This window comes from Zingiber officinale, chromosome 6A, assembly GCF_018446385.1.
Source record: "Zingiber officinale cultivar Zhangliang chromosome 6A, Zo_v1.1, whole genome shotgun sequence".
Taxonomy (NCBI): domain Eukaryota; kingdom Viridiplantae; phylum Streptophyta; class Magnoliopsida; order Zingiberales; family Zingiberaceae; genus Zingiber; species Zingiber officinale.
In genome coordinates, this window is record NC_055997.1 from 98,288,743 (window position 1) to 98,313,873 (window position 25,131).

Here is a 25,131-nt window from a genome sequence, read left to right on the forward strand (position 1 = left end):
TTGGATCGAACGTGTTAAGTTCCGCTGGAGATCCAAGTCTAAACCTAAAAGAACAAATAAATTAAACTTAGGATCAAACGTGTTAAGTTCCGCAGGCGATCTAAGATTAATTTAAAAGAACACATGGTAGCTAGGAAAAGGTTCAGATCTTTGTACAAATTTTTATACAGTGGAACCGATAGGTTTTCCGAGTAGCAACCAACAATTGGTATCAGAGCTACTTTTTTGCCTCTGTGTATTTCGTATTAGTTTAATTATGCACATGTCATACATAATTTAGGCAGGATGATAGTAGGATGTGCTAACTTTGTGGATGCAGGATCCAACTATTATGGCTTATAGTTATTATGTGTGTAATTGGACCCTTGGACATGTCAAGGGCATTTTATTGTGTGTGCATGATTGTATTATAAAATACAGCAGGAGCTGTATTTAGTTTTATTAGGATTTTATTTTTGATCTAGATACATGTACATTCCTTCGAGGAATATAGGATCGAAAAATGTAAAATTCTATTTATATCGCAGATCGAATCTTGCAAGACGTGGAACCTTTTGAGGACCAGAGGCGCAGCAGAACAAGAAGCAAGATGGATGCGACAACTAGATCCGGTGGCGGTGGCCAAAAATGGCAGCAGCTAGGGATGGCGACACATGGAGGACAACAATAGATAAAAGCCATAATAGTTGAAAATTAGTTTTTCTATTTATTGCTTTTATGTTGTGTTGTGTGTGCTTGTTAGTATGCATGTTAAGTAGGCTAGCATAGTCAAAATTCCTCATTTTAAATAACTAAGTGGGAGAGAAATTTTAAATAAATTTCACGGTCTCCATTACTGGTTTGTAAGTGATGCAAACAAACTTGCGCGTTGGCTCTGAGTGCCTTCCTCCATATCGGATGAGTTTGTTTGTGGATCACTAGATCAAACTTCCATTTTGGATGACTATAGGAAATTAATTAAGAGCGTGTGATCTTCCCCATCAGAAGGGGCACAATCTTGTTAATGGACTTAGTGTCAAGTAATGGTATACACTTAGGAACGTCTAATAGTATTCTCCCCATCGGAGTCACTGCTATTATTCGTGTGACCAAAGGAAACCAACTATTAATTTTATTTGTCAAAAAGTTAGGTTGACAAAATAATAAAATTAATGGGTTAAACCCTCCTTTTACAAATGTTGAATTTGTATACGTCTACACTATCGTGGCATACAAAATTCACGGTGTTTTGAGGTGTTGGTTAATTTAAAATAGTATTGTTTGAGGAATCAATATTATTCTAAATTTAAAGTTCTGACCAAAAGTTATTTGTAATTCTTAGGATGACTTTCAACCCACTGGCCATCATACTAAAAGAGAACAGACTTACTGGTCCTAACTACATAGATTGGAAAAGAAACCTGGACATTGTTCTTACTGCTGAAAACTATAAGTTTGTACTGATTGAGCCTTGCCCTGATGCACCCACTGGTGAATCTACCCAAGAGGAGATTGAATATCATAAGAAATGGGTAAAAGCAGATGAGATGGCGCGGTGTTACATTTTGGCTTCAATGTCAAATGTATTGCAACATCAACATCAAGATTTACCAACAGCTTATGATATTATGAACAATCTCAAGGAACTCTTTGGTCACTAGGATCGGGCCTCTAGGCAAGAAGCCATGAAAAAGATAATGACGACCACCATGCAAGAGGGTACTCCTGTGAGGGATCATATCCTAAAGATGATGACTTATCTAAATGAAATACAAATCCTTGGAGGAGAAATTGATGGGGAAACCCAGATCGATATGATCCTCCAAACGCTACCTAGAAGTTTTGAGCAATTCCGCCTGAATTACAATATAAATAAAAGGGTATATTCATTGGCGGAACTGTTGGACGATCGGTGGCCGGCTTGAAGGGGGGTTGGATAGCTAGGCCACCCCCAAATCGATTTCTTCTCTACACAAGGGTTAGGTCACAGCGGAATATACTAAAACTAAGATAATGAAACAAACAAGAATGCAAACGCTAACAAACTCGATGTAACGTGGTTCGGAGATGATGCTCCTACTCCACGGCGTGTCCTTGAGGTGGACGATCCCTTGATCCTTCGGTGGATCAGTCCCCGGCAATCTCCGGCTAAAGCTTCTCCTTCTCGGTGGAGCAAACCTCTCACAAGGGCACTCTTCCTCTTTACAAGATGGAGTTAGAATTAGGAGGAAGAGAATTGACTTGGGAGCTTTGGGCACAGAATAGGAGTTAAACTACAAGCATCAGTAACCTCCTTAATGCCCCAAAGCTCCCCTTAAATAAGAGGAGAGAGTTGATCACAAATCAACTCAAATCCCGACACCAGTCGACTGGTCCAAGCACCAGTCGACTGGTGTGACGTTGGACCCAGCCAACGGCTCTCTGCAGAAAGCCAAATCCTGCCAACGGCTATGTACCAGTCGACTGGTCTCAGGACCAGTCGACTGGTCCCTATAGCCGACAAGCACAGAATGCTTCTGTGCATTTTGTGAAGTTGGATCAGTCGACTGGTCCCATTACCAGTCGACTGGTCCCAGTACATTCACTCCTTTCATCCTTTCCGGAGTCGCCTTTGAAGTCCTCTTCCTTGGCATTCGTCCCTCAGATGCACCCGAGCCCACGGCTCCTCTCCGTGTCATCCTTCACGCTACCTTGAAGTCCACTTCCTTGGCTCCACTCCATTGCTCCTCATCCGGCGGTCCCTCGGATATCTTCCACACCATCCTTCACCGACTCAAGGATCCGAGCCCTTAGATGAGTTTCCCAAACTTGGCCGCACCAAGTTCTCATGTGTTCCACCAAGTCCTGCAAGACTCAAACACATATCAAATACATATGAAAGTCTAACTTAAACTCTTTGACACACACATCAAAACCTAGGTTGATTGCACCAACAGGAACTACTGACAAAACTTCAGGCAGCAGAAGGTTTGTTTCGTCACAATTCTCAGATTCACTATGCTGAAAATGGTTCTACTTCTAAACCGAAAGGAAAGAAGAGGAAGAAACAAGTTAGCTCAGCAAAGAAAGTGAATAAATCTCATAGTACAGGACCTAAAGCTGGAGTGAAGAAGCCAAAGGGAAAGTGCTTCATCTGCAAGCAGTCAGGGCATTGGAAGGTGAACTGTCCTCGTAGGAATCAAAACAACAAAGGTATATCTCATACTCTGGTTGTTGAAACATGTTTAGCGGTGTTATCTACCAGCACCTGGTGTGTAGATATGGGAGTCACTGATCATGTCTGCAATTCTTTGCAGAGGTTCCAGGAAACCCGACGACTATATGAAGGAGAGATAACTGTCTACATGGGTAATGCTACTAAGGTGGCGGCTGTTGCAGTGGGAGACGTCTACTTATCTTTTGATAGAAATAGAAAATTGGTTTTAAGAAATTATCTTTATGTACCCAGTTTTAGAAAGAATTTAATTTCAGTTTCTAAACTGTTTTTGGATGGATATTCTGTTTCCTTTAATAACAATGTAGTTATAAAGAGAAATAAAGTGATTATCTGTTCTGGTGCATTAGTTGGCAATTTATATACTTTAAATCCAATTTCTCCCACAAAGCAAAATATGGAAATTTATAACACATCTTCTAACACTAATAAGAGAAAACAACCTTCGGAAATGAACCAAGCATATCTTTGGCATCTAAGGCTTGGTCATATTAACTTAAGTAGGATTCAAAGGCTTATAACCGATGGACTCTTGGGTTCATTAGAGTTGAAAAATTTTCCAACTTATGAATCTTGCTTGGAAGGTAAAATGACCAAGAGGCCTTTTAAGACCAAGGGGTATAGAGCCAAAGAAGTGTTAGAATTGGTTTATTCTGATTTGTGTGGTCCTATGTCTATCCAAGCGAGAGGTAGTTTTGAATATTTTGTCTCTTTTATAGACGATTATTCAAGATACGGATACATTTACCTAATGCGCCGCAAGTTTGAGTGCTTTGATAAATTCAAAGAGTACAAGGCTGATGTGCAGAAACGATTAGGTAAAAGTATCAAGACACTACGATCTGATCGTGGTGGCGAATACCTCTTAGGAGAGTTTAGGAATTACTTATCAGAGGCCGGGATTCAATCCCAATTGTCCGCACCTGGTACACCCCAACAGAATGGTGTTATGGAGATGGTTAGATCGATGATGAGTTATTCAGAATTACCAAATTCGTTTTGGGGATACGCTCTGGAAACGGCAGTGCACATTCTGAACTTAGTATCTTCTAAGTCAGTATCTTCTACTCCCACAGAATTATGGAATGGGCAAAAGTCCTGTCTAAGACATATTCGGATTTGGGGTAGTCCAACACATGTGCTGAAACCAGATGCTGATAAGTTAGAATCTCGTATAGAAGTTCGCGTGTTTGTGGGTTATCCCAGAGGAACGAAAGGTGGTTTATTTTATAGTCCTAAAGACCAGAAGGTCATTGTTAGCACCAATGCCCAGTTTTTATAAGAAGACTATATAATGGATCACAAGCCCAGTAGCAAAGTTGTTCTAGAAGAACTTAGAGAGGACACATCTACTTTAGTACCAACAGTACAAGATGAAGTACTACAAGAGACTGCAACACGTGTCACACATGATACACAACCACAGACAGTGCCTCGTCGTAGTGGGAGAATTGTGAGGGAACCTGAGAGATTCATGTTTTTAGGAGAGTCTTCAGACTTGATCCTGGGTAAACATGAACCTGATCCCCGAACATATGACGAAACACTCCAAGATATAGATGCAGTATCTTGGCAAAAGGCAATGAATTCTGAAATAGAGAGTCTATGTACTCTAATAAGGTCTGGGAGCTTGTAGAATCACCTGATGGTGTAAAAGCCGTTGGATGCAAGTGGATCTACAAAAGGAAAAGAGGGACAGACGGGAAGGTAGAAACCTTCAAAGCTAGGCTTGTTGCGAAAGGGTACACTCAGAAAGAGGGAATCGATTATGAGGAGACTTTTTCACCAGTAGTCATGCTTAAGTCTATCCGGATACTCTTATCCATTGCCGCTCATATGGATTATGAGATTTGACAAATGGATGTCAAGACAGCTTTCCTTAATGGAAGTCTTGAAGAAAACATCCATATGAAGCAACCAGAAGGGTTCATTGAAAAAGGTAAAGAGCATCTAGTGTGCAAGCTCAATCGGTCCATTTATGGACTAAAGCAAGTTTCAAGGTCTTGGAACATCCGGTTTAATGAAGTAATCTAGTCATATGGATTTATTCAGTGTCCGGATGAGTCTTGTGTATATAAGAAGTGTAACAGAAATGTGGTGGTATTTCTTGTACTATACGTAGATGATATTTTGTTAATTGGCAATAATGTCAAGGTATTATTTGACGTAAGGGTATGGTTGTCCAAACAATTTGATATAAAGGACTTAGGAGATTGTGCACACATTCTTGGGATCAAAGTTATAAGGGATCGCAAGAAAAGAATGTTGTGTCTATCCCAAGCTTCATATATAGATACAATCCTTGCTCGTTTCAGCATACAGAATTCCAACAAAGGTTTCTTACCTTTTAGGCATGAAGTAGCTCTATCTAAAGAGATGTCTCCGAAGACATCAAAGGAGATAGAGGACATGAAAGGAATTCCTTATGCTTCGGCTGTAGGAAGCCTTATGTATGCAATGTTGTGTACGAGACCTGATATCTGTTTTACCGTGGCCATGATTAGTAGATGTCAGAGTAATCCTAGACAAGGACATTGGACTACGGTAAAGCATATATTAAAGTACCTAAGAAGGACTAGAGATTATATGCTAGTTTACCAAGTAGACGATTTGCTCCCTGTGGGTTACACGAATTCAGATTTCCAATCGGATAGGGACAACAGTAAGTCTACATCAGGCTATGTGTTTACTTTAGGAGGTGGAGTCATTGCATGGAGGAGTGTTAAGCAGAAATGCATTTCGGACTCAACCATGGAAGCTGAGTATGTGGCAGCCTCTGAGGGAGCTAAAGAAGCAGTATGGCTCAGGAACTTTCTAATTGACTTAGATGTGATTCCTGGTTTGCCCAAAATCATAACAATTTATTGTGATAATAGCGGTGCAGTTGCAAACTCGAAGGAACTATGAGCCCATAAGGCAAGTAAACATATAGAGCGTAAGTACCACCTGATACGAGATATCGTGAAGCGAGGAGAAGTTGTCATCGCCAAGATTGCATCAGTAGATAACCTGGCAGATCCTTTCACTAAGGCCCTTCCAACAAAAGCTTTCGATCGGCATGTGGCGGGGATGAGAATTAGATGTATGGCAGAAGATATGGCAGCTTAGTCATTAGTATAAGTGGGAGATTGTTAGAGTGTATACTGAAAGCCTAAGCTTTTGTAGACATTTATTTTGAATAAAGAATCACATTTGGTCAAATTATCTACATTTATTTGTAGTTGTTCAATTAATTTATATTGTAGATAACATAGTATGTGGTGTCATATACAGAAGATAATGTTATCAGTACCTTATAAATTATAAACAGTAGGTCACGACCAAGATGGAAAGGAACAAACCATTGGAAGGTCGTAGTGTAATTAGGAATTAGTTTATCTTAACTATATAATTACACTAGTACATTAAGAGTGTATTGAGTAGGACCATTAGAGGTCGTTCCTTTTATACTGACTTTATAAACGAACAAAGACCTCAGTTATTATGGAAGTGTGTGCTCTTAATCCTAATATAATAACAAGCATATATATTTGATATTTATTTCTTTAATTTGTCAATGGGTGAGATTTAGTTCGATAAATCAATAAGCCCGATAAGTTGGAAAATGATATAACTTATAGTGTGTGTTGTTGATTATAGAAGGAAACTGTGTCCTAGTGATCTAGGTTGATAATGTCCCCAAGAGGAGCTCATAAGGTTTGTCATGTTAAACCCTGCAGGTAGACTTAGTCCGACATGACAATAAGGTTGAGTGGTACTACTCTTGGATTAAGATATTAATTAAATGAGTTGTCAGTAACTCACTTAATTAGTGGACATTCGACATCTTAAACACAGGGAGACTAACACACTCATAATAAGAAGGAGCCCAAAATGTAATTTGGGATTGGTGCGGTAGTTCAATAATAGTTCTCTAGTTGAATGAATTATTATTGATAAAATTAAGTTGTGTGTTCGGGGCGAACACGGGATGCTTAATTTTATCGGGAGACCAAAACCAATTCCTCCTCTTGGTCCCTATCGTAGCCTCTTATTTATAGAGTACTATACCCACCTATACCCACCTTCATACCCATGTTATAGGGGTCGGCCAAGCCTTGGTCCATGGGTGGCCGGCCCTAGCTTGAACCCAAGTCTAGGTGGTCGACCATTATAAATACAAAAGGAATTTTAATTTTAAATTTTTTCTTATGTGGAATACATGATTTAAAAGAGAGTTTAAAAATTAAAATATTTCCTTTTATAAGATTCTACAAAAGATTAAGAGAAGAGTTAAATCTCTTTCCTTATTTGTAGATTAAAAGGTTGATTTTAATTTTGGTAAAAACTTTACTTATTTATCATCCACATGTTGAAAAGTTAAATTTTAAAATTATAGAAATTTCCTTTTATAACATCAATCATGAAGGGATTATTAAAGAGAAATTTTATTTTAAAATTTCTCCGGAAGCAAATTAGGAAGCTTTAATTTTTCTAGCGAAAAATTTCCTTGTTTTCTTATTTGTTGTGGCCGACCATATAAACTAAGAAAAGGAATTTAATTTTAATTAATTAAAATTTTCCTTTTCAATGGCAATAGAGTTAAGGAAGTTTTTATTAAATTTTCCTTATTTGTCAAGGCTAAAGGATTATAAAAGAGGGGGTTTGGGTGTCTTTGTGGTAACAACTTCTATTCTATTTTCTCCCTCTTTTCTTCCTTGGTGTGGGCGACCCCTTCAAGTTCTCTTCTCTCCTTGGTGTGGCCGAACCTCTCATCCTTCTTGGAGATCAAGTGGTGGCCGGATTTTAGCTTGGAGAAGAAGGAGAGAAAGCTTGCATCCCTTGGAGCTTGGTTGGTGGAAAAAGATCTTCATCCTTTGGAAGCTTTGTGCTTGGCCGAAACTTGAAGGAAGGAGAAGAAGGTGCTAGGTGGTCCTCGTCTCGGAAGATCGTTGCCCACACAACGCCCGATATTAGAAGAGGAATACGGTAGAAGATCAAGCGGTTGTTATTTACTAAGAAAGGTATAACTAATATTGTTTTCCGCATCATGTTAGTTTTATCTCCATGTAAAAATATCAAATACAAGAGGCATGCGATTCTAGTTTTTCAAATTAGTTTTCGAAATTGTGTTCTTTTTTTTTCTTTTCCTTGTGATTTGATTGTTCTTAGAGGTTAACCTAGGGTTACTATGGGAAGGTTAAATATTTAATTTCCTTAAAAGGCTTTGTCTAGTCGGTGGTGGTTGCTCCCATATTCAAGAAGGCCATGTGCCTCGCCATGCAGTACTGGAAGCCGATTTTGGAAATAGATATTTAATTGTCTTCGTGACCTAGGTGATTTGGATTGAACGTGTTAAGTTCCGCAGGAGATCCAAGTCTAAACCTAAAAGAACAAATAAATTAAACTTAGGATCAAACGTGTTAAGTTCCGCAGGCGATCCAAGATTAATTTAAAAGAATACATGGTAGCTAGGAAAAGGTTAAGATCTTTGTACAAATTTTTGTACAGTGGAACCGATAGGTTTTTCGAGTAGCAACCACATTATTTTCTTAGAAAATTATTTTTCCTTGATAGTATATACCCTAAGAAATGTCTACACGAATTTTTATAATTTTTAGAATTTTGTAGAATTTTCTAGGGGTTTCTGAAGTTGACTGAAATAAAATTTCAGGAACTATCAGACCTCAATCGATCACCCGAACGATTGAAGGGTCTCAATCGATCGGGCGATTGATTGAGAGCAAGCTTCTCGCGAACAGAAGCTTCCTGGATCGATCCACCGATCGATCGAACCCTCCTGAATCGATCAATGGATCGATTCAAGCTGGTTCAATCGATTGGGACCCAACTCCAATCGATTGAGGAAGCTGATGTTGGTTGGGAAAGTCTGATTTCAGCATTCCAAACCAAGTTTAGTCTAGGAAACCATTCCTAACCCCTCAAAATACATTTGTATACATAAAAAGGGTGTTTTCATGTTGAAAACAAGGATGGATTGGTTAAGAAAGACTAAGTAGATGTTTAGGTTGAGGTTTGCTTCAAATTTTGAATATTTGAACCTCAAAACTTCTAAATTTGGGTTTCCTAAAGTTTTAGGGATTCCAAGTCATTGTTGGTGCAATGACAGAAGTTACCACCATGTCTTTAGGGGGAGGTACTCTTTAAGGACATGAAAATTATTTTTCATAAAACTTGGAAGGTGGTTAACCTTCTTTCAAGAAAATGCTCAAGGTTGAGCATTTGAGATTAATGGGGAGTGGATATCCTCATTGTTTAAGTTGTGTTTGCTCATGGATGAGCATTCGATACAAATGAAGGGTATGAGACCTTCATTTGAGTTATTCAAGTGGTTAATGCTCAAGGGTGAGCATTGATGATAATGAAGGGTATGAGACCTTCATTATCATGTTGAACCCAACAGGGTTGTTGAACACAACGAATGAAGTTGTGAACAACGATGAGCAACTCTTCAGGGGGAGAGTTTGTTTGTTTGATGTGTGCCAATAGGGGGAGAATGTAGGATTTAAGTTAGTTCTTCATTATCTAAGAGGGAGTTTGCCTTCTTAGAGGGAAAATGTAGGTTGTAATTTACGCCCTCATTACCTAGTGGCATGAGAAAGAAGTTGAGGCTATGGGACTAGCCTAACTTAAAGGTATTGTCAAATATAAAAAATGGAGAGATTGTTGGAGCAATATCCCTTAGGTCAAGGTTGACCTGGTTGACCAAGCTTGAGTCTTGGTCATGGTTTCGATGTTTGCCAATACATGCAGACAACACATGAACGATGCAGGTGCAGTTGTACATGTGGGGAGATTGTTGGTGCAATTCTCCACTGATCAGGGTTTGATCAGTTTGGTTGTAGAAGAGTCAAGTAGGTCAAGGTTGACTGGATACTTGACTGGAAAAGTCCTAACTGGAATGTTAGGTAGAAGAAAATCCTGGTGAGTGAAGTTAGGTGAAAGTCCTAACTTGGAGGTTAGGCAAAGAAAGTCCTGGTGAGTGAAGCCAGGCAGAGGAAAATCCTGGTGAGTGAAGCCAAGTGAAAATCCTAGTGAGTGAAGCTAGGTGAAAGACCTGGTGAGTGAAGCCAGGCAGAAGAGACGTCCTAGTGAGTGAAGCTAGACAGTGAGAAAATCCTAGTGAGTGAAGCTAGGTGAAAGACCTGGTGAGTGAAGCCAGGCAGAAGAGAAGTCCTAGTGAGTGAAGCTAGGCAGAAGGGAAGTCCTGGTGAGTGAAGCCAGGCACGGGGAAATCCAGATGGGTCAAGATTGACGAGACATCTGGTGAAAGTCCAAGTAGGTCAAAGGGATTGACCGGATACTTGGCAAGAGGAGAAAAGTCCAAGTGGGTCAAAGGGATTGACCAGACACTTGGTGAGAGAGTTCTAGCTAGTCAAGGGTGGCCGGATGCTAGGTTTTATGTACCAACAAGTCATGGTTGACTGGATGTTGGTTCAGGGGTCTTTGGACTTGATTTTGGGCAAAAACCAAGATCTGGATCGATCAGCCGATCGATTGGATCATGCCCAATCGATCGGCCGATCGATCGGGTGAGTCCCCGGGACAAGCATTCTCCCAATCGATCAGTGGATCGATTGGGGAGAAGTGTCGCGCGAACAGAATCCCTCTGGATCGATCGGGCGATCGATCTAGAGGTCTCAATCGATCAGTGGATCGATTGGGAGTCGCGATTCTGCACGATAAGCCCTGGATCGATCAGCCGATCGATCCAGGCATTTCCTGAGAACACAGAGGCGCTCTGGATCGATCAGCCGATCGATCCAAAGCCTCCTCGATCGATTGGGAGCAATCCAATCGATCGAGATCCGACCATTGGCGTCGTATTTAGCTGCAGGCGTTCGGTTCCTTCGGCAGAACTTACACGATTCATCTCCGATCCTTTTCTGCGCTTTCAGCTCTTTTCCACAGGGTTCTCACCGCCAGATCTTGAAGATTCTTGGATGTTTTGTCCAAGTAAAGAGGCGAAGAAGAGATGTTAGGGATAGGGCTTTTATTGCACTTCTTGTAAGCTTTTGCTTGTTCTTTACTGTCCTTTTTCTTTTTTCTTGTATTGAGAGTCTTGTAGGGCTTCTCCGCCTTCGGTAGTTATCGTAAAGGAGAGTTTTATTAGTGGAGGGTGCGTGCGTGTGTGGATCCTTGGATTAGTCACCTCTTGTGAGGTGGATACCAAGTAAAATCCATTTGTTAGCGTTGTATGCATTTGTTTCTTTGTATTTCCGCTGCTATCTTTGAAGAAACAAGCAACGAAGAACACGAAGCGCGCGACTAGCTATTCACCCCCCCCCCCCCTATAGCTACATTTCGGTCCCAACAGAAGAGTCAAGTAGGTCACAGGGTTGACCGGATACTTGACTGGGAAAGTCCTAACTGGATATTAGACATTAAAAGTCCTTGTGAGTGAAGCCAGACAGTTGGAAAAATCCTAGTGAGTGAAGTCAGGTGAAAACCTTAGTGAGTGAAGTTAGGTGAAAGTCCTAGTGAGTGAAGCCAGGCAGTTGAGAAAATCCTGGTGAGTGAAGCCAGGTGAAAACCTTAGTGAGTGAAGCTATGTGAAAGTCCTGGTGAGTGAAGCTAGGCAGATGGAAAGACCTGGTGAGTGAAGCCAGACACGTGGAAATCCAAGTGGGTCAAGGGTGACTTGACATCTGGTGGAAGTCCAAGTGGGTCATGGAGGGTCGAACATTAGGTACGAGACGGTAAGTCCAAGTGGGTCAAGGTTGACCGGACATTTAGCACAACAAAAAAAGTCCAAGTGGATCAAAGGGATTGACCAGACACTTGGTGAAGAAGCCCTAGCAGGTCAAGGGTGTCGAATACTAGGCATAATGTACCAACAGGTAATGGTTGACTGGATGTTGGATTTGGGAACCTTGGACTTGATTTAGGCAAGTCAAAATTGGGTCAATTGATCAATCGATAGATTGAACCGTAGTCCAATCGATCAGTTGATCGATTGGATGTGTGTCGCGAAGAAGGTTTGGCCCAATCAATCAATAGCTTGGGAGCAATTGTTGCGAGCACAGAACCTTTTCCAATTGATCTGCCGATCGATTGGGCATCTCCAATCGATCGACCGATCGATTGGAGATTGGATTTCTCGCACGCGCAGACGTGAGAAAGGCTGGATCGATTAGTCGATTGATTCAGCCATTTCCAGCAAAGCACAGAGGCACTCTGAATCGATCAGCCGATCTATTCAAAGTCTCCCCAATCGATTGAGAGTCATTCAATCGATTGGGATCCAACCGTTGTGCAGGTTATAGCCGTTGGCGAGCGTCTTCTCCAAGATTCTCTCCAGCAACCACAGTGCAATCTCAGCGGCAATCTCGGCGAGCTTCTCCACACTTTCACAACCAGTTCTTGAAGGCTCTTAGAGACAAATGTAGTTACACTTCCAAGGTTTAAGAGGCAACAACAAGCAATAAGTAAGCAAGAAGAAAAAGTTTCCATTTGTATCTTTTGTATTTTCTTCTTGTGAGTGTTGTATATTGTTATGTGAGATTGTACGAGTCTTCTCCGCTTCCGGTAGTTACCGAGAAGAAGTATTTTCTTAGTGGAGAGCGTGACGTGTGTGGATCCTTGGATTAGTCACCTTTTCTTAAGGTGGATACTAAGTAAATCCATAGTCTTAGGGTTGTGAGTGTGTTTCTTGTTGTTTATTCTGCTACACATCATCGAAGAAGCACATCAACAAGTCTGAAGAGCTATTCACCCCTAGCATATTTCGACCCTAACAAGAAGGCTTCTTCCATGGATATGGAAGGCGCCTTCGACCAGACAATCTGGTCGTTGGCGGAAAGGATAAAGTCTTATCCTGTGCCTCACTGGAGGCGCCTTTCGGCCCTATGGAAGGCACCTTCAGCCTGAGGATAAGTTTTTCCAAGGGCTATAAAAAGACCACTAGATATAGAAAAGATGTAACAACTTTTGTATTGATTTCCTAGCAATAGTTTGAGCTGTTAACGAGTGTAAAAGGCTTCTCCGCCTTCTGTGAATGAGACTTTTTAAGAGTTTTCATTTGGCTTGGATTAACAACCGACTAGGTTGTAACCAAGTAAATTCTGGTGCCTTTTACTGATTTTATTTAAGTTGTTATTTCTGTATTATTTTTATGATATTGCTGCTAACATGAGTTAAAAGATCAAGAAAGGTATTTCAGTGTTTCAGACAACTTAACCCTCTCAAGCCGGCCGACCTGGACCAACAAGTGGTATCAGAGCCTAACAGCTTCAGGAGGGCTAACTGCCGATCGAAGCAAAAATAATGACTGGAGCTAGCATCTACCCACCAGTATTCGAGGGGGAGTTCACTTTTTGGAGACGTCGAATGGAGGTTTATTTTAAAACTAATTTTAATATTACTCTAACAATTAAGTATAGTTTTGATATGCCCAAAGCAAAGAAGGAAAAGAAATTGAGAAGCATAGATGGACTGAAAAGCAACGCAACGACTTCGTGGCTAATAATAAGGCTAAGTTCCACCTTTTGAGCGTTCTACTTGCCCCGGATATTGACAGAATCGGCAATTACGAGAATGCAAAAGAACTTTGGGAAAAGTTCTTAAAACTCTACGAAAAACCAAAAGTAGCCGAATCCAACTCCTCGATGAACTCCGAGTTATTATTAGAAACAGAAGACGAGGAAATTGCCGAAACTGCTCTCATAGTCGAGCACCTACCAGAAGATAAAGAAAGTTCTTCAGAAATGAGCATTGAGAGCATCAATGAAGGAGCAGCAACATCGGAGGAAAACAACTCTACAGGGGGAGCATCAGAAGTCAACAAGGTAAGTCAGGTACGGTCTCTACCTTTTGACAAATTGTTTAAATCGATTAAAATATTGTCGAAAGATTCTTGTAAATCAGAAACAGAATATAGAAAATTAGTAATAGAGAATAATGAGCTAAAAGGAATTCAAGCAATATCTTTTCGATTAGAGGATTTTGACAAACTAAAAACAAAAAATGAAATGTTAAAAGAACACATACAAACTTTAAAAATTTCTGCATGTCCAAAATTATCTGCTTCGAAATTTAGAAATGATTATAAACTAAAATGAAAATTTAAATATCACAATAAGAAAATTAGAGAATTGGCAAAAACTTAAATTTCTTTGTTAATCCAGTAGATAGGAATCTATTTTGGATTCCAAAGATCATGTTTTTTAATTGGTTTTTTTTTTTAAACTACAAAATTCCTTTTGAGCTCAATTATTGTTCGAAATTAATTTAATCCCATTTTTTTTGAAAGAGGAATTCAATATTCATCTATAGAAAAATCTCAATTTTTTTTTTGCAAAACTTATCACTGCTAACTAAGAAAATTTTCTTTCTGAAAACTTTTTAGGTATTTAGAAATGCATCAAATTATTTTTCAATTAGAATTTTTTTTATGATCAAACGGAGGAATAGGAAAGAATAAGTTTGACTTGACTTACAAATTTCACTTAGAAATTTCTTTTTACCTGCAAGTGTCACTTGAGAAAATTAAGCCTTTTTGTTAAAACTTCATTTTTTCTTTACACTTAGCTTTTTTTGTTACCCTAATTTTTTATGTGATCGGCACGGAAGAGAGTCGACGGGCTCGATACGTCCGAGAGACAAGACGCTGCAGAAGAGTACGCCGATGGACGAGAAGGGCGTGCTCGACGTTCAAGGGACGAGAAGCCAGAGTGGAAACCTGCTCGAGGAGAAGGCCGAAATTGGATCCGGGTGAGCCTTATTTTGATTGGTCGAAATCACCCAGCCGATCGGAGTAGCGGAAGAGCTAGAGTGGAGCTATGGAGCTGCTAGAGGCGCCTTCAATGAAGGCGCCTCCACGACCTTCAGGCAGAAGGCGCCTTCAACCAGCCATGGAAGGTACCTTTGATAAGGCAATCTGGCCGTTGGCGGAAAGGATAAAGTTTTATCCTGTGTCTCGCTGGAGGCACCTTCCAGTCCTATGGAAAGCGTCTTCAACTTGAGGATAAGTTTTTTCAGGGGCTATAAAAAGACCCCTGGACATAGGAAAGATGTAACAACTTTTGTATTGATTTCCTAGCGATAGTTTGAGTTGTTAACGAGTGTAAAAAACTTCTCCGCCTTCAATGAAAGAAACTTTTTAAGAGCTTTTATTTGGCTTGAATTAACAACCGCCTAAATTATAATCAAGTAAATTCTGGTGTCTTTTACTAATTTTATTTAAGTTGTTATTTTTGTATTATTTTTATGCTATTGTTGCTAACCTGAGTTGAAAGATCGAGAAAGATATTTTTAGTATTTCAAGCAACTCAACCCTCTCCTAGCCGGCCGACCCAGACCAACACCTTACATTAGAAGAAGTGGGGAGCTGAGCCCCTAAGATCTGACCAATCTTTGTGTCGACCGGGTTTATGTTGGAGATTTGAAATCTGCTTGGATAATATGTAAGATCAGACTTTCTATCGGGGGTTTATTTTACATTTGGTCGCTATACTTAAATATAAAATTCGGTTCATCTGAGTGATATGCCTAGTGTGTCTGATCGACCAGAACACTCGACGGTGACACTGGACTTTTTTCAGCATGACATCGATACGATCCGAGAATTAACCCCTTCTTCACTTTGACCGCCACATCAACCTACTTTATATATATATATATATATATATATATATATATATATATATATATATATATATATATAAAGAAAAACTTGAAATTTAACCCAAATAACAATAATAATAATTTTAGATTAACTACTTGTCCACAATAATTATGAAAATAGCATCACCCTGCTGGAATCCAGCTTGCAATTTATTGGCTGAAAGTTATGAAACAATACCTTGAAATATTATTTCCATCAACTCCACTTGGTTGGAAGACAAAGCAAAATGGGCTCATCACATACATCCAACAAAACGACAATAAAAATAATGATGATAGTAATAATAATAGAAAACGACAAGAAAAATAATACAAAAATAGTCTATGATCATAACCAAAGAAAAAGGAAGTAATTAGACACCCCACTAAGATCCACTAACCTGATCATGACCTTGAAGCTTCTAAAGTACACGCCTCTTTATGGGTCTTCATTGCTAAGGCATCTCCCTAAAGATGACATGAGGAAAAGCAATCATATCAGCCCAAACTAATATTAGTTTAAGGTCACAAACTAATCTTTGTTTTTGAAGAAAGGCATTCATATTAGCACGAACAAGTATTAGTTTAAGAACACAAACTGCTAATTATGATTAGCTAAATGATGAGCTTGAATAAAACACCACGAATTTGACCTTTTTCACAACACTTTGTTTCTTTCCATTGCAATGATTAATGAATTCATTCCCGCTTGTCTGAAAACCAAACAAGATGAGACATTCTACAAGATAAAATGAAACATGGAGTCTCAATTATTTCTATTCAATCCGAATGAACCCTACTAGGAGTAGACGGAGACACACAAGAATTTCGATCCACAAGTAAAATATAACCAAATTGCAAATTCTGAAAGTGGTATTTGTTTCTTCAATTTGGACTCAAAACTGCTCCCAGTCGAAGCTCGCATGGGGTGTGGAGGAGGCAGTGGTGGTGGTGGAGGAGGTAGATGGCGTGAAGAGGGAATCAAATGTTTCCCAGTTCATTGTCATGACCACCGGCTGCTGAGTTTGCTGTTGGAATTCTGCAGTCTCTTGCTTCTGCTGCTGCTGGTTTTGTTGCTGAAATGGGTTGTGTGGTTGCTGTGAATCTCTCTTTTGCAGCATTTGATTACTTTGGGAATGGTGTTTGCTTAGTTGAGTGTTCTTCAACTTGATGAAATCTAACGTTTCTACATATTTCTGCGTCATTTTGATCTTCTTGAAGCATGTTAGAATGGTCAGAGATAAAGCCATGGAAGAACAGTTCAAAATGAGCCAAAGATTAAAAAAAATAAAAAAAAATTGTTTTTTACCTGCAACCTCCTCTGAACATTTACATCTCCATCAGCAACAATGCCGTCCAGCTTGACCAGCTCATTCATTAGGGATGCAATGAGGTCGGTCACATCGTTATCCACCACCTTGCGGTTTTGATTCACCATCGCCTCCATCTCTGACACCTATTCGATGAATTGCATCTGTGAAGAATAGATCTTGAGATTGGGGATGGAATTGGGGAAATTAAGTTTACCTTGGAACCAAGGCGGTCCACCTCAAGGCTAATTGCAGAGATCGACTTGGCGGTTTTCTCTGCCTTGTCGGCCTTGCGCAAATCGAGCAGGCGCTTGGTGCGCGCGGCGGGGTCTTCCTCCAGCAGCAACTTCGACTTGTCCATGACGCCGGCGGAGTCGAGGAACGCCGCCGACTGCCTCTCTCTGTTCTTGTACGACAGCTTCATGTCGAGCGGGTGGAGCCCCGTCTTCGCCGACAGCGCCTTCTTCAGCTCCCCTGTCCAAACATTCACGTCGTCGAACACTTGGCGAGCGTGCATCGACCAAAAAGAAAAGGGAAGAGAAGTGGCGAATGTTACCGAAGGAGGCCAGGGCGCCGATGTAGATCTCGTGGCAGGCGGCGCCATGCTTGACTTTGACGCGGATGGCGGGGACGGGAGGACAGGCGTCGGCTCCGCGGGTCTGGACGAGCATTCCGCTCGGCCGTACCTCCCAATCCGCCGCCGCCGGCGATTCCTTAACCGGACTGAATGCCGTCCCCGTTCTCGACCGCATTCTTTCTGCTCGAAAGGCTTCTCTTCGATTCGACCCCCAATCTATCTTCCAAATGCCTCCATTGGAGCCAAGTCAACTCCTTTTCGATCAAATCGACAGCAAGATGAAATCTTTAAACCAATAGCGGCTCAAAGGTGAGGTCCACGCTCCAGTTGCTTCTTCGCCTTGTCCATGGAGGTACAAAGGAATAAACGGATCTAATTATTTATACAATAAGAACCACAAGAAACAAACAGTAATAAAGTCAAAAAGAACACAAAATATTAGAAAGTAAAAGATTAGAAAAGAAGTTAGTAGAAAGTGGAAGATGTTGATCTGTCCTGCTCTGCTGCTGTTACCGTGGCAGAGCCAGCGGCAGAGGCTTGCAACAAACGAAAAGCCACTGCGGCCGCGCTTAACCGCTACGTAACTACTGTTGTGTGGTCACACCGAAGCCAAAATCCAATTTTTTTTAATCCAAAAAACAGAGACTAGTTAATTGGAAACACATAATGCTGCAATCGATATCGACCACCATTGTATCATTCGATATCGAATGGGAATGATCTGACATCTATGTATGCTATTGCCCACTAGTTAAAATTACTTTGTTTATTTCTCCCTCACCTATATGCTATTCTCTTCTCTACTCTCTTCTCCACTGTAGGTAAGAATGACGCTGCTTTTTATAAATCAACATTAAAGTGGAGCTAATATTTAAAATCTAGTTCTAATGTACTGATCTTTAAAGACCAACTCCAACACATTAATATTAATATTAATTTGCACAACTAATCTTTTGTTAGTATTGGTCGAATGATCAGCACAAACAATGGTACTGGTATGTTGACACTAGTCTTTAAAGACTAGCATCAATACTAGTACTGATTTACACAAATCAATTTCAACGTGGTGCAAACCAATATCAACATACATCAGGAGAGAGAAGAGAATTGCATACATATGAGAGCGGAAAATAAAAAAAATAACCACCTCAGATCATCGACGTTGGATGTCACCCATCGTTGTACAGGGTATCATTCTTGTATATATATAGTATGATGAAGTAGGTAATATTGAACTTGAGTGATCGGTTTGACACCATTAAAATTTTCCACCTGCAATCAAGGTAAACGAAAAATACTCGTGGCGGACAGCTCAAAAACCCAGTATCTTGTGGTTGCACACCCAATTTAAAAGAAAAATCTCTACAAATGCGTCATAACTAGGGATCGAATCATGAATATTTTATAAGTTAGAAACAACATGCTAAGAAGGTGATGAGGCATGATACATATCAAAGTTTCATGATCATTTCAGACACCAGAAAGACATGAGTGGTTGAAATATCTACCCTGATATCATCAGCTAATTGAGAAACAGTATGATCCTATAATGACTTTGATTAAGAGCTATGATTTGCAAGTCAAAAGAATGCTGCTCAGTAAAAAGTGTTAACTAAATAAAGAAGATTTGTCTAGCAACAAATAAAGTGTTAACTAAAGGAATGTAAAGTGGTTCACCATACACAAATAACCAAGCATGGTTGTCTATGAACCAAGAAACATGAAGCACTGTGTCCGCATGTGCTGCAACTTTATTAGGCTCAAGTAAACTAAAAGCTAATAACAGCAAAATACGGCAAAGTTGTAAGAAGACTTGAACAAATGGTAGGATGCACATGCCTTAATTCTCTAGTTTGCAATTTGCTTTTAGATCTCAACTGAAAGATAAGACTAAAGAATTATTGTTAGTGAAAATGTAACAGAACAGTAGCCACTGTTCGCGGAGTAAACATTCATAAGAATGAACGTTTTCCCAAAACGTGGCCGTCACATTTAGTGTTTCTTTAAAAAAAAACACCTCTATGATTGTTTTTTCCCCCTTAAATGTGCTCCAGACCTATTTTTTCTCCATGGTCCTCAAAGAGCAAGTGGATGAGGTCATTCACTGCGAACCCTTACCAAAGATTCCACCATTGAAGTCTACCAAATGACATAGTAATATTGGTTGAGCCCATTCGTATCCTCCTGTTGAAAGTAAGAAAGCTTCTGTCACTGTTAACCTCATGATCCTTATTTCAGTATGCTGTCTCTCTCACAACCGTCGACAGCCTGTGAAGTAATTGATAAATTGGACAATTATATGAACATGTAGTAGCAGTGGTAGGTCAACTTATCTGTGGGGGACAGGGACACTCTTTGAGATGGAGTAGCCCACCTACTAGGCCAGCTGTGTCTTTATGAACCCAAGTAATAGATGAAAAATGTTGTGTAATTGGAATGAGAATATTAAAATTAGTTTGCATTAACAAATTGCAGAGATCAGTTGATTAATGTGTCAAGTCAACAGTTTGTTGCAGAAGAGAACGTGAAGACAGGAGGGGTATTGGCAAAGACATTGCTTATGCCAGTTATGGAGATAGGACCAATCAGGTAAAAACTCTGAGAGACAGAAGTCTGCTATACTCTTTCTCATGTTCCCTAGTGCAATTTAAACTTAATGTTCTAAATGTAATGTTCATGTTTGTGGCTCTAAATATAAAGAAAGCCGGTTTGTTGTAAAGTTGAGATATAATTTGTGTGTGTGTGTGTAAAAACCTGAACAAAATTGTAAAAGCAATCACATTCATTGTGCGAGGAACTCTAATGGCCAAGCACATTAACACTGGGAGGCTGTGTGGATTAAAGAGTAGTATATACTATCATGATTGTTCACCTAGAAATATACATAAAAAAAAAAGTGAATCCGCTTACCTTACCATGAATCCATTGCAGGATTAGTTGATCAACAAGTAGTGTATGCAAAGTTTGCGAGTGTGATCATATCTCTCAGCAAAAGGTTATTTGTGTTAAAGAGCTTGCAGCTATCTGTAGATGACTGGTTCATGGAAAGAAAAGGCACCATTAAAATAGGAAAACAAGCTCAAGCATTTTAGTGAAGTTATGAATACAAGTACAATAAATGAGAAAGTTGTGATTAGTTATACAAAGAATTGCCTCATGAATCTAAGATCATTAGTGATGATTGGACCAAAAATATAACACAGCTAGGATAAAATCCCTGCACAGAGAATGGAGGGGAATCATTAGTTCTGAGAAAGGGGTCCAAAGAGTCAAGATCAATGCAAGGAGAAGTATCATGACACATCACAGAGTTGCACAAAATGGAATCTTACAGGATTAATCTTGGCTACGACTAATGTTATTGTGGAGGCATCTGGGTTAGCTAGCATAACATCCTTTTGAAGACATCGCCATTATTAGAATAAAAAATTTGGGTGGATTATCCAAAATCACAAATTACACACCAAGGACCATCTCAAATCATGGAACATTTTTTACTAACAATTGCTTAGTCTAGTGGTAAGTGAGCCAGATACAAAGGCTTCTCTTCCCAAGGTGATGGTTCAAATCCATATAATGGCAATATCAGGATAGCTTTAACCTTGTGGCTTTCATCCTAACAGAAAATTGTCTAACATCCAACGTGGTGGGAAGAAAAAATAAAACCATGAAACATTCTCTAAAATGACACCTGCAATTTTGGTTCATCCTCTACTGAAAACGCTAACAATTTGCTTGTAATTTATGAATTTACTATTTATGAATGGAAGAAACTCCTTTAAGCACACTGCATACCCTTTTCGACATTAATAAACTAAGTGATTAAGATATATGTAACATAGTTCAAATCCTACTTCCTCCAAGCGTGTTCTAACATAGGTTTCAACTGGAATGGCCTAACAACTACCAATACTCACTGCCCTGCATTATTCCAATCTTAAAGCTTCTCTATCTCAATGAAGCAAAATCACAAAATGTGGATTAGATATATTATATAAGAGAAGGGACCGGGACCAAACAAAAATAGTACTGGATATTTTCATGAAATAGATAGAAATACTGATTAGATAAAAAAAAAAAAACTGTTTGTCTATATATATATCAAAGTGCATGCCAACTCATGGGGTTTGAATCTTCTCAATAAATACATGACAAATGTCAAATCCATCAGAAACCAAAGCCTATGAGCTTACAGTGACAGCCAAATGCTAACTTGAATGAAGTCCACACCAAGAACGTCAACAATTTTAGCAGGTCCCGTAGTGGTCTAGGTGGAGAGGAATCTGGCTATCCACTGAAGCCCAGGCCAGAAATGATAAATGCAGCCTCTGAGATTGACTCAATGAAGTAATGCTTCTTTCAGGCTGTAAATCCAGATATATTCTGGTAGAACAGCCATGCCACAACCTCCACTCCTTGAATTTGAGTTCATTGAACCCTGAAATCAGTAAATGCAGTACCAATTGCAAATAAGCCCACACATATTGCTACTTGAAATATGTCATACAGCATTGCACCAAGAAGTCATGGCAATGGATTGTCATGGGAAGGAGCCCAAATATTGGCAAAGTTCAAATATCATCAACTAGAATAGATAATCCATGAAAAACGTTTAAAATAATTATAGCGTATATACAGAAGAAAAAATTGCTGTCCTGACCCCTTTGTGTACTGTATATTCAATATAAACCATCATTGGAGTCTGGAGAAACAGACCATGCAAAGGGGCTTCAACAGAACAGAGACAGTAACAATTTATTCAACAAGCAACAGGGTAACCAATACCTCTCTGAGCTTCATTCACGCCAACTTCCATAAGTAACCAATGAATATAATTTATCACACATGATATGCCTTTAGCACCACTAGAATTCCTATAATTGAGAAAAGTAGTTGTCTAAGTCATTAAAGCAAAATGCAGAAACCTGATTTTTTACAATTCTGTTGTCAAAATCTCTCAGTTCTGTTGTCCATACGAGAAAAACCTGATTTTTACACACGCTTAATTTAAAAAAAAAATGATGCCAAAAACATTAGTAATAAGTAAGCTCAAAGGAACAGGCATGTGCTAAGCAGATTTCCTACTACAGCATGAAATGTTAAATTAACAGAAACGTTTCAAGTAGATTGATCTTGAAGGAATTAGCATGTATAACTACAAATTGCGCTCACACAATGCATAACATCAATCAAATAGGAAAGTGGATGTTTGTCAGTTCCTTATGGCTGATTGTTATGCGTATGACTTGAATTTGGCATAAACCACAAAACAATACAATGTCAGCAAGATGATTAATCTTACTTCGTATCACCTAAGTTGGTATTAACATTGCAGAAGAATTTTTTATTTTGAAGAGCCAAACAATTCTCACCTGGAAACATTTCCACTTGTAAGCAGGATGAAATGGCGTTTTCAGCACACAACAGAGTTTTCTAAAGCATAATAAGGTACATCAAATGAAAATCTGAAACACACAAGGTAAAGAAAAATTAAACGACAAAATGGCGTATTGAGTTAGAATTCTCAATGGCAATTCTGCAAAAGCGTAAATAAACTGTAACTAATGATTGATAACTGAAATGTCCAATACTCCAATACAATCAAGCAACAAGTCATTACCAGTTCATCAATCCCTCCTTCCACGCATGGCCTTCATATAATATAACATGGCTGCACAGAAAGCCAGGAGGTTGGTAGCAACTTCAGAAACAAAACACAAAACAACCGGAATTGTCATTTTCAATCTGACATCAATAGCAATGGGCCAAATAATTTTCCCTTTTTTCCTTTTTACTTTGGCAGATTTGTTAGGTTGTGATGGTGTGTTGCGGGTGGCCCCAAGGGTAATGTGGAATCGATGGTCAAGATGAAGTGACAGTCAAAGTCAAGGTGAGATGACAGTCAAAGTCAGGTGAGGTGGTAATCAGAGTCATGTATATGCAGCTGAATGAGTTACTCTCATCGGGGCTCAACTCTCCACTCAGTGCCAAGATACACAGAATATGGCCGATCGACCTCAGACATAGTCGGACTTAACGGACTTAGCTCCTCACTCTTACGATACAACTCTCAGTATATAGCCGGTCGGCCCAAGAGCCGGTTGGACTTCCGAGACGTGGTTTCTCATTTCTCAGCGCTAAGACACTTTGCATACGGTCGGTCGGCTATGAAGTCAGTTGGACCTTCGGAGCTCAGTTCCTCACTTCTCATGTACAAGTCTCTAAGCATACAGTCGGTCGGCAACTAGGTCGATCGGACTGCTTCCAGGAGAGAACATTGTCAAGGAATCATAACAATCTGTCAAAGAATAGCAGCTACTCGACAGGGAATATTCCGCCACCAAAATATATATTGGAAACGAAATCTTCCTCCGAGAATGGTCGTACAACTTCCAATGCATAGTGTTACTTGACATAGTCTGACATAAAGCATTTTCAGCCGCCTCATTAATATGAGAGTTACAAATGACGGTTTATGTGTATTAAATAGAATCTTCCTTGAAGGGTAACTGTACATATTTCATTACTCGACATATTCTGAGATCAGACATTGGTCTGACACCTCATGATTACGGGGTTCTAAGGGTCAGTATAAAATGGAATCCTCCCCGTTGGCCAGGTACGTTCTCACACGCTGAAAAACACGCACTCATCTACTCTACTGCTCATCTTCTTCTCCACTTTTCGCTCGGCTATAATTCTAACTTGAGCGTCAGAATGCCTGCACCTGGGACCTCTCCCTAGTTCTTGCTCTAATGTATCCCTTTGCTCTCTGTGAGGTGTGTGCAGGAAGGAGTGTCAGGTGTCATCTTTGCTCCATCTCAGAGTCTTCTCCCAGTCAACGACATAGTCATCTGTCCAACGCGTCATCTCTACCACTTTCATACAGGATCAAATTTGGCGTTGTCCGTGGGAACTTCGCCTGAATCTAAAACGTGGAGATGAAAGAAACTGGATGAGTCACTACAGTTACCTTGTCACAAGAAGATTTTGAGTTGCTAATAGCTACCCAAGAGCTAAAGTTGGTATAACAACAGCAACAACAAGCAGTAGCCAGGGGTCCCTTACCAAATGACCTGCTGCATTGATAACAAGCCCTCGCACCGAACGAGGGACTCGAGTAGAAGGCCCAACCGGGTTCCAGCCGGTTCCTCCTCCACTAATGGTTGGCTTTATACAAGCACTTGCACAACTGATCAGGCTGGCGCCTGTGCGACCATCCCCGGTCACCTGTCACCAGGCATTGTTCCACATGCCATTTGAGGAAGTAGGCCGAGTGGAAAGGCCTCAAGCGTCATCTTCTGGAGACACACCCATTCAAAATCTGTGAAAAGGAAAAGCTCAGTTCCCTAGTAGTTCTCCCGAGCAGATAAGAGTTTCGTTCTCCGAAAAAAATATTAGAGGACAAACTACCGAATCACTTCCGACCCCTAACAATCGAAGAATTT

At 39.9% G+C, this 25,131-nt stretch overlaps 1 protein-coding gene across 3 annotated transcripts; it reads right to left on the minus strand.

Annotated features, from left to right (window-relative positions):
• Positions 1 to 16,078: 16,078 nt before the first annotated feature.
• On the minus strand, positions 16,079 to 20,720 carry LOC121997089 (BAG family molecular chaperone regulator 1-like). 3 transcript variants are annotated; one of them, XM_042551336.1, is made up of 6 exons: positions 20,594 to 20,720; positions 17,663 to 18,022; positions 17,324 to 17,580; positions 17,106 to 17,252; positions 16,450 to 17,007; positions 16,079 to 16,264 (listed from the first exon to the last, which is right to left on the minus strand). In XM_042551336.1, the coding sequence occupies exons 2-5, from the start codon at positions 17,856 to 17,858 to the stop codon at positions 16,693 to 16,695; spliced, it is 915 nt and encodes a 304-aa protein (XP_042407270.1). In that variant the 5' UTR covers positions 17,859 to 18,022; positions 20,594 to 20,720; the 3' UTR covers positions 16,079 to 16,264; positions 16,450 to 16,692. The 3 variants fall into 3 exon arrangements, with proteins under 3 accessions (XP_042407270.1, XP_042407271.1, XP_042407269.1); XM_042551337.1 differs by lacking the exon at positions 20,594 to 20,720 and having other exon boundaries at positions 16,450 to 16,992; positions 17,663 to 18,061; XM_042551335.1 differs by lacking the exon at positions 20,594 to 20,720 and having other exon boundaries at positions 17,663 to 18,058.
• Positions 20,721 to 25,131: the final 4,411 nt, after the last annotated feature.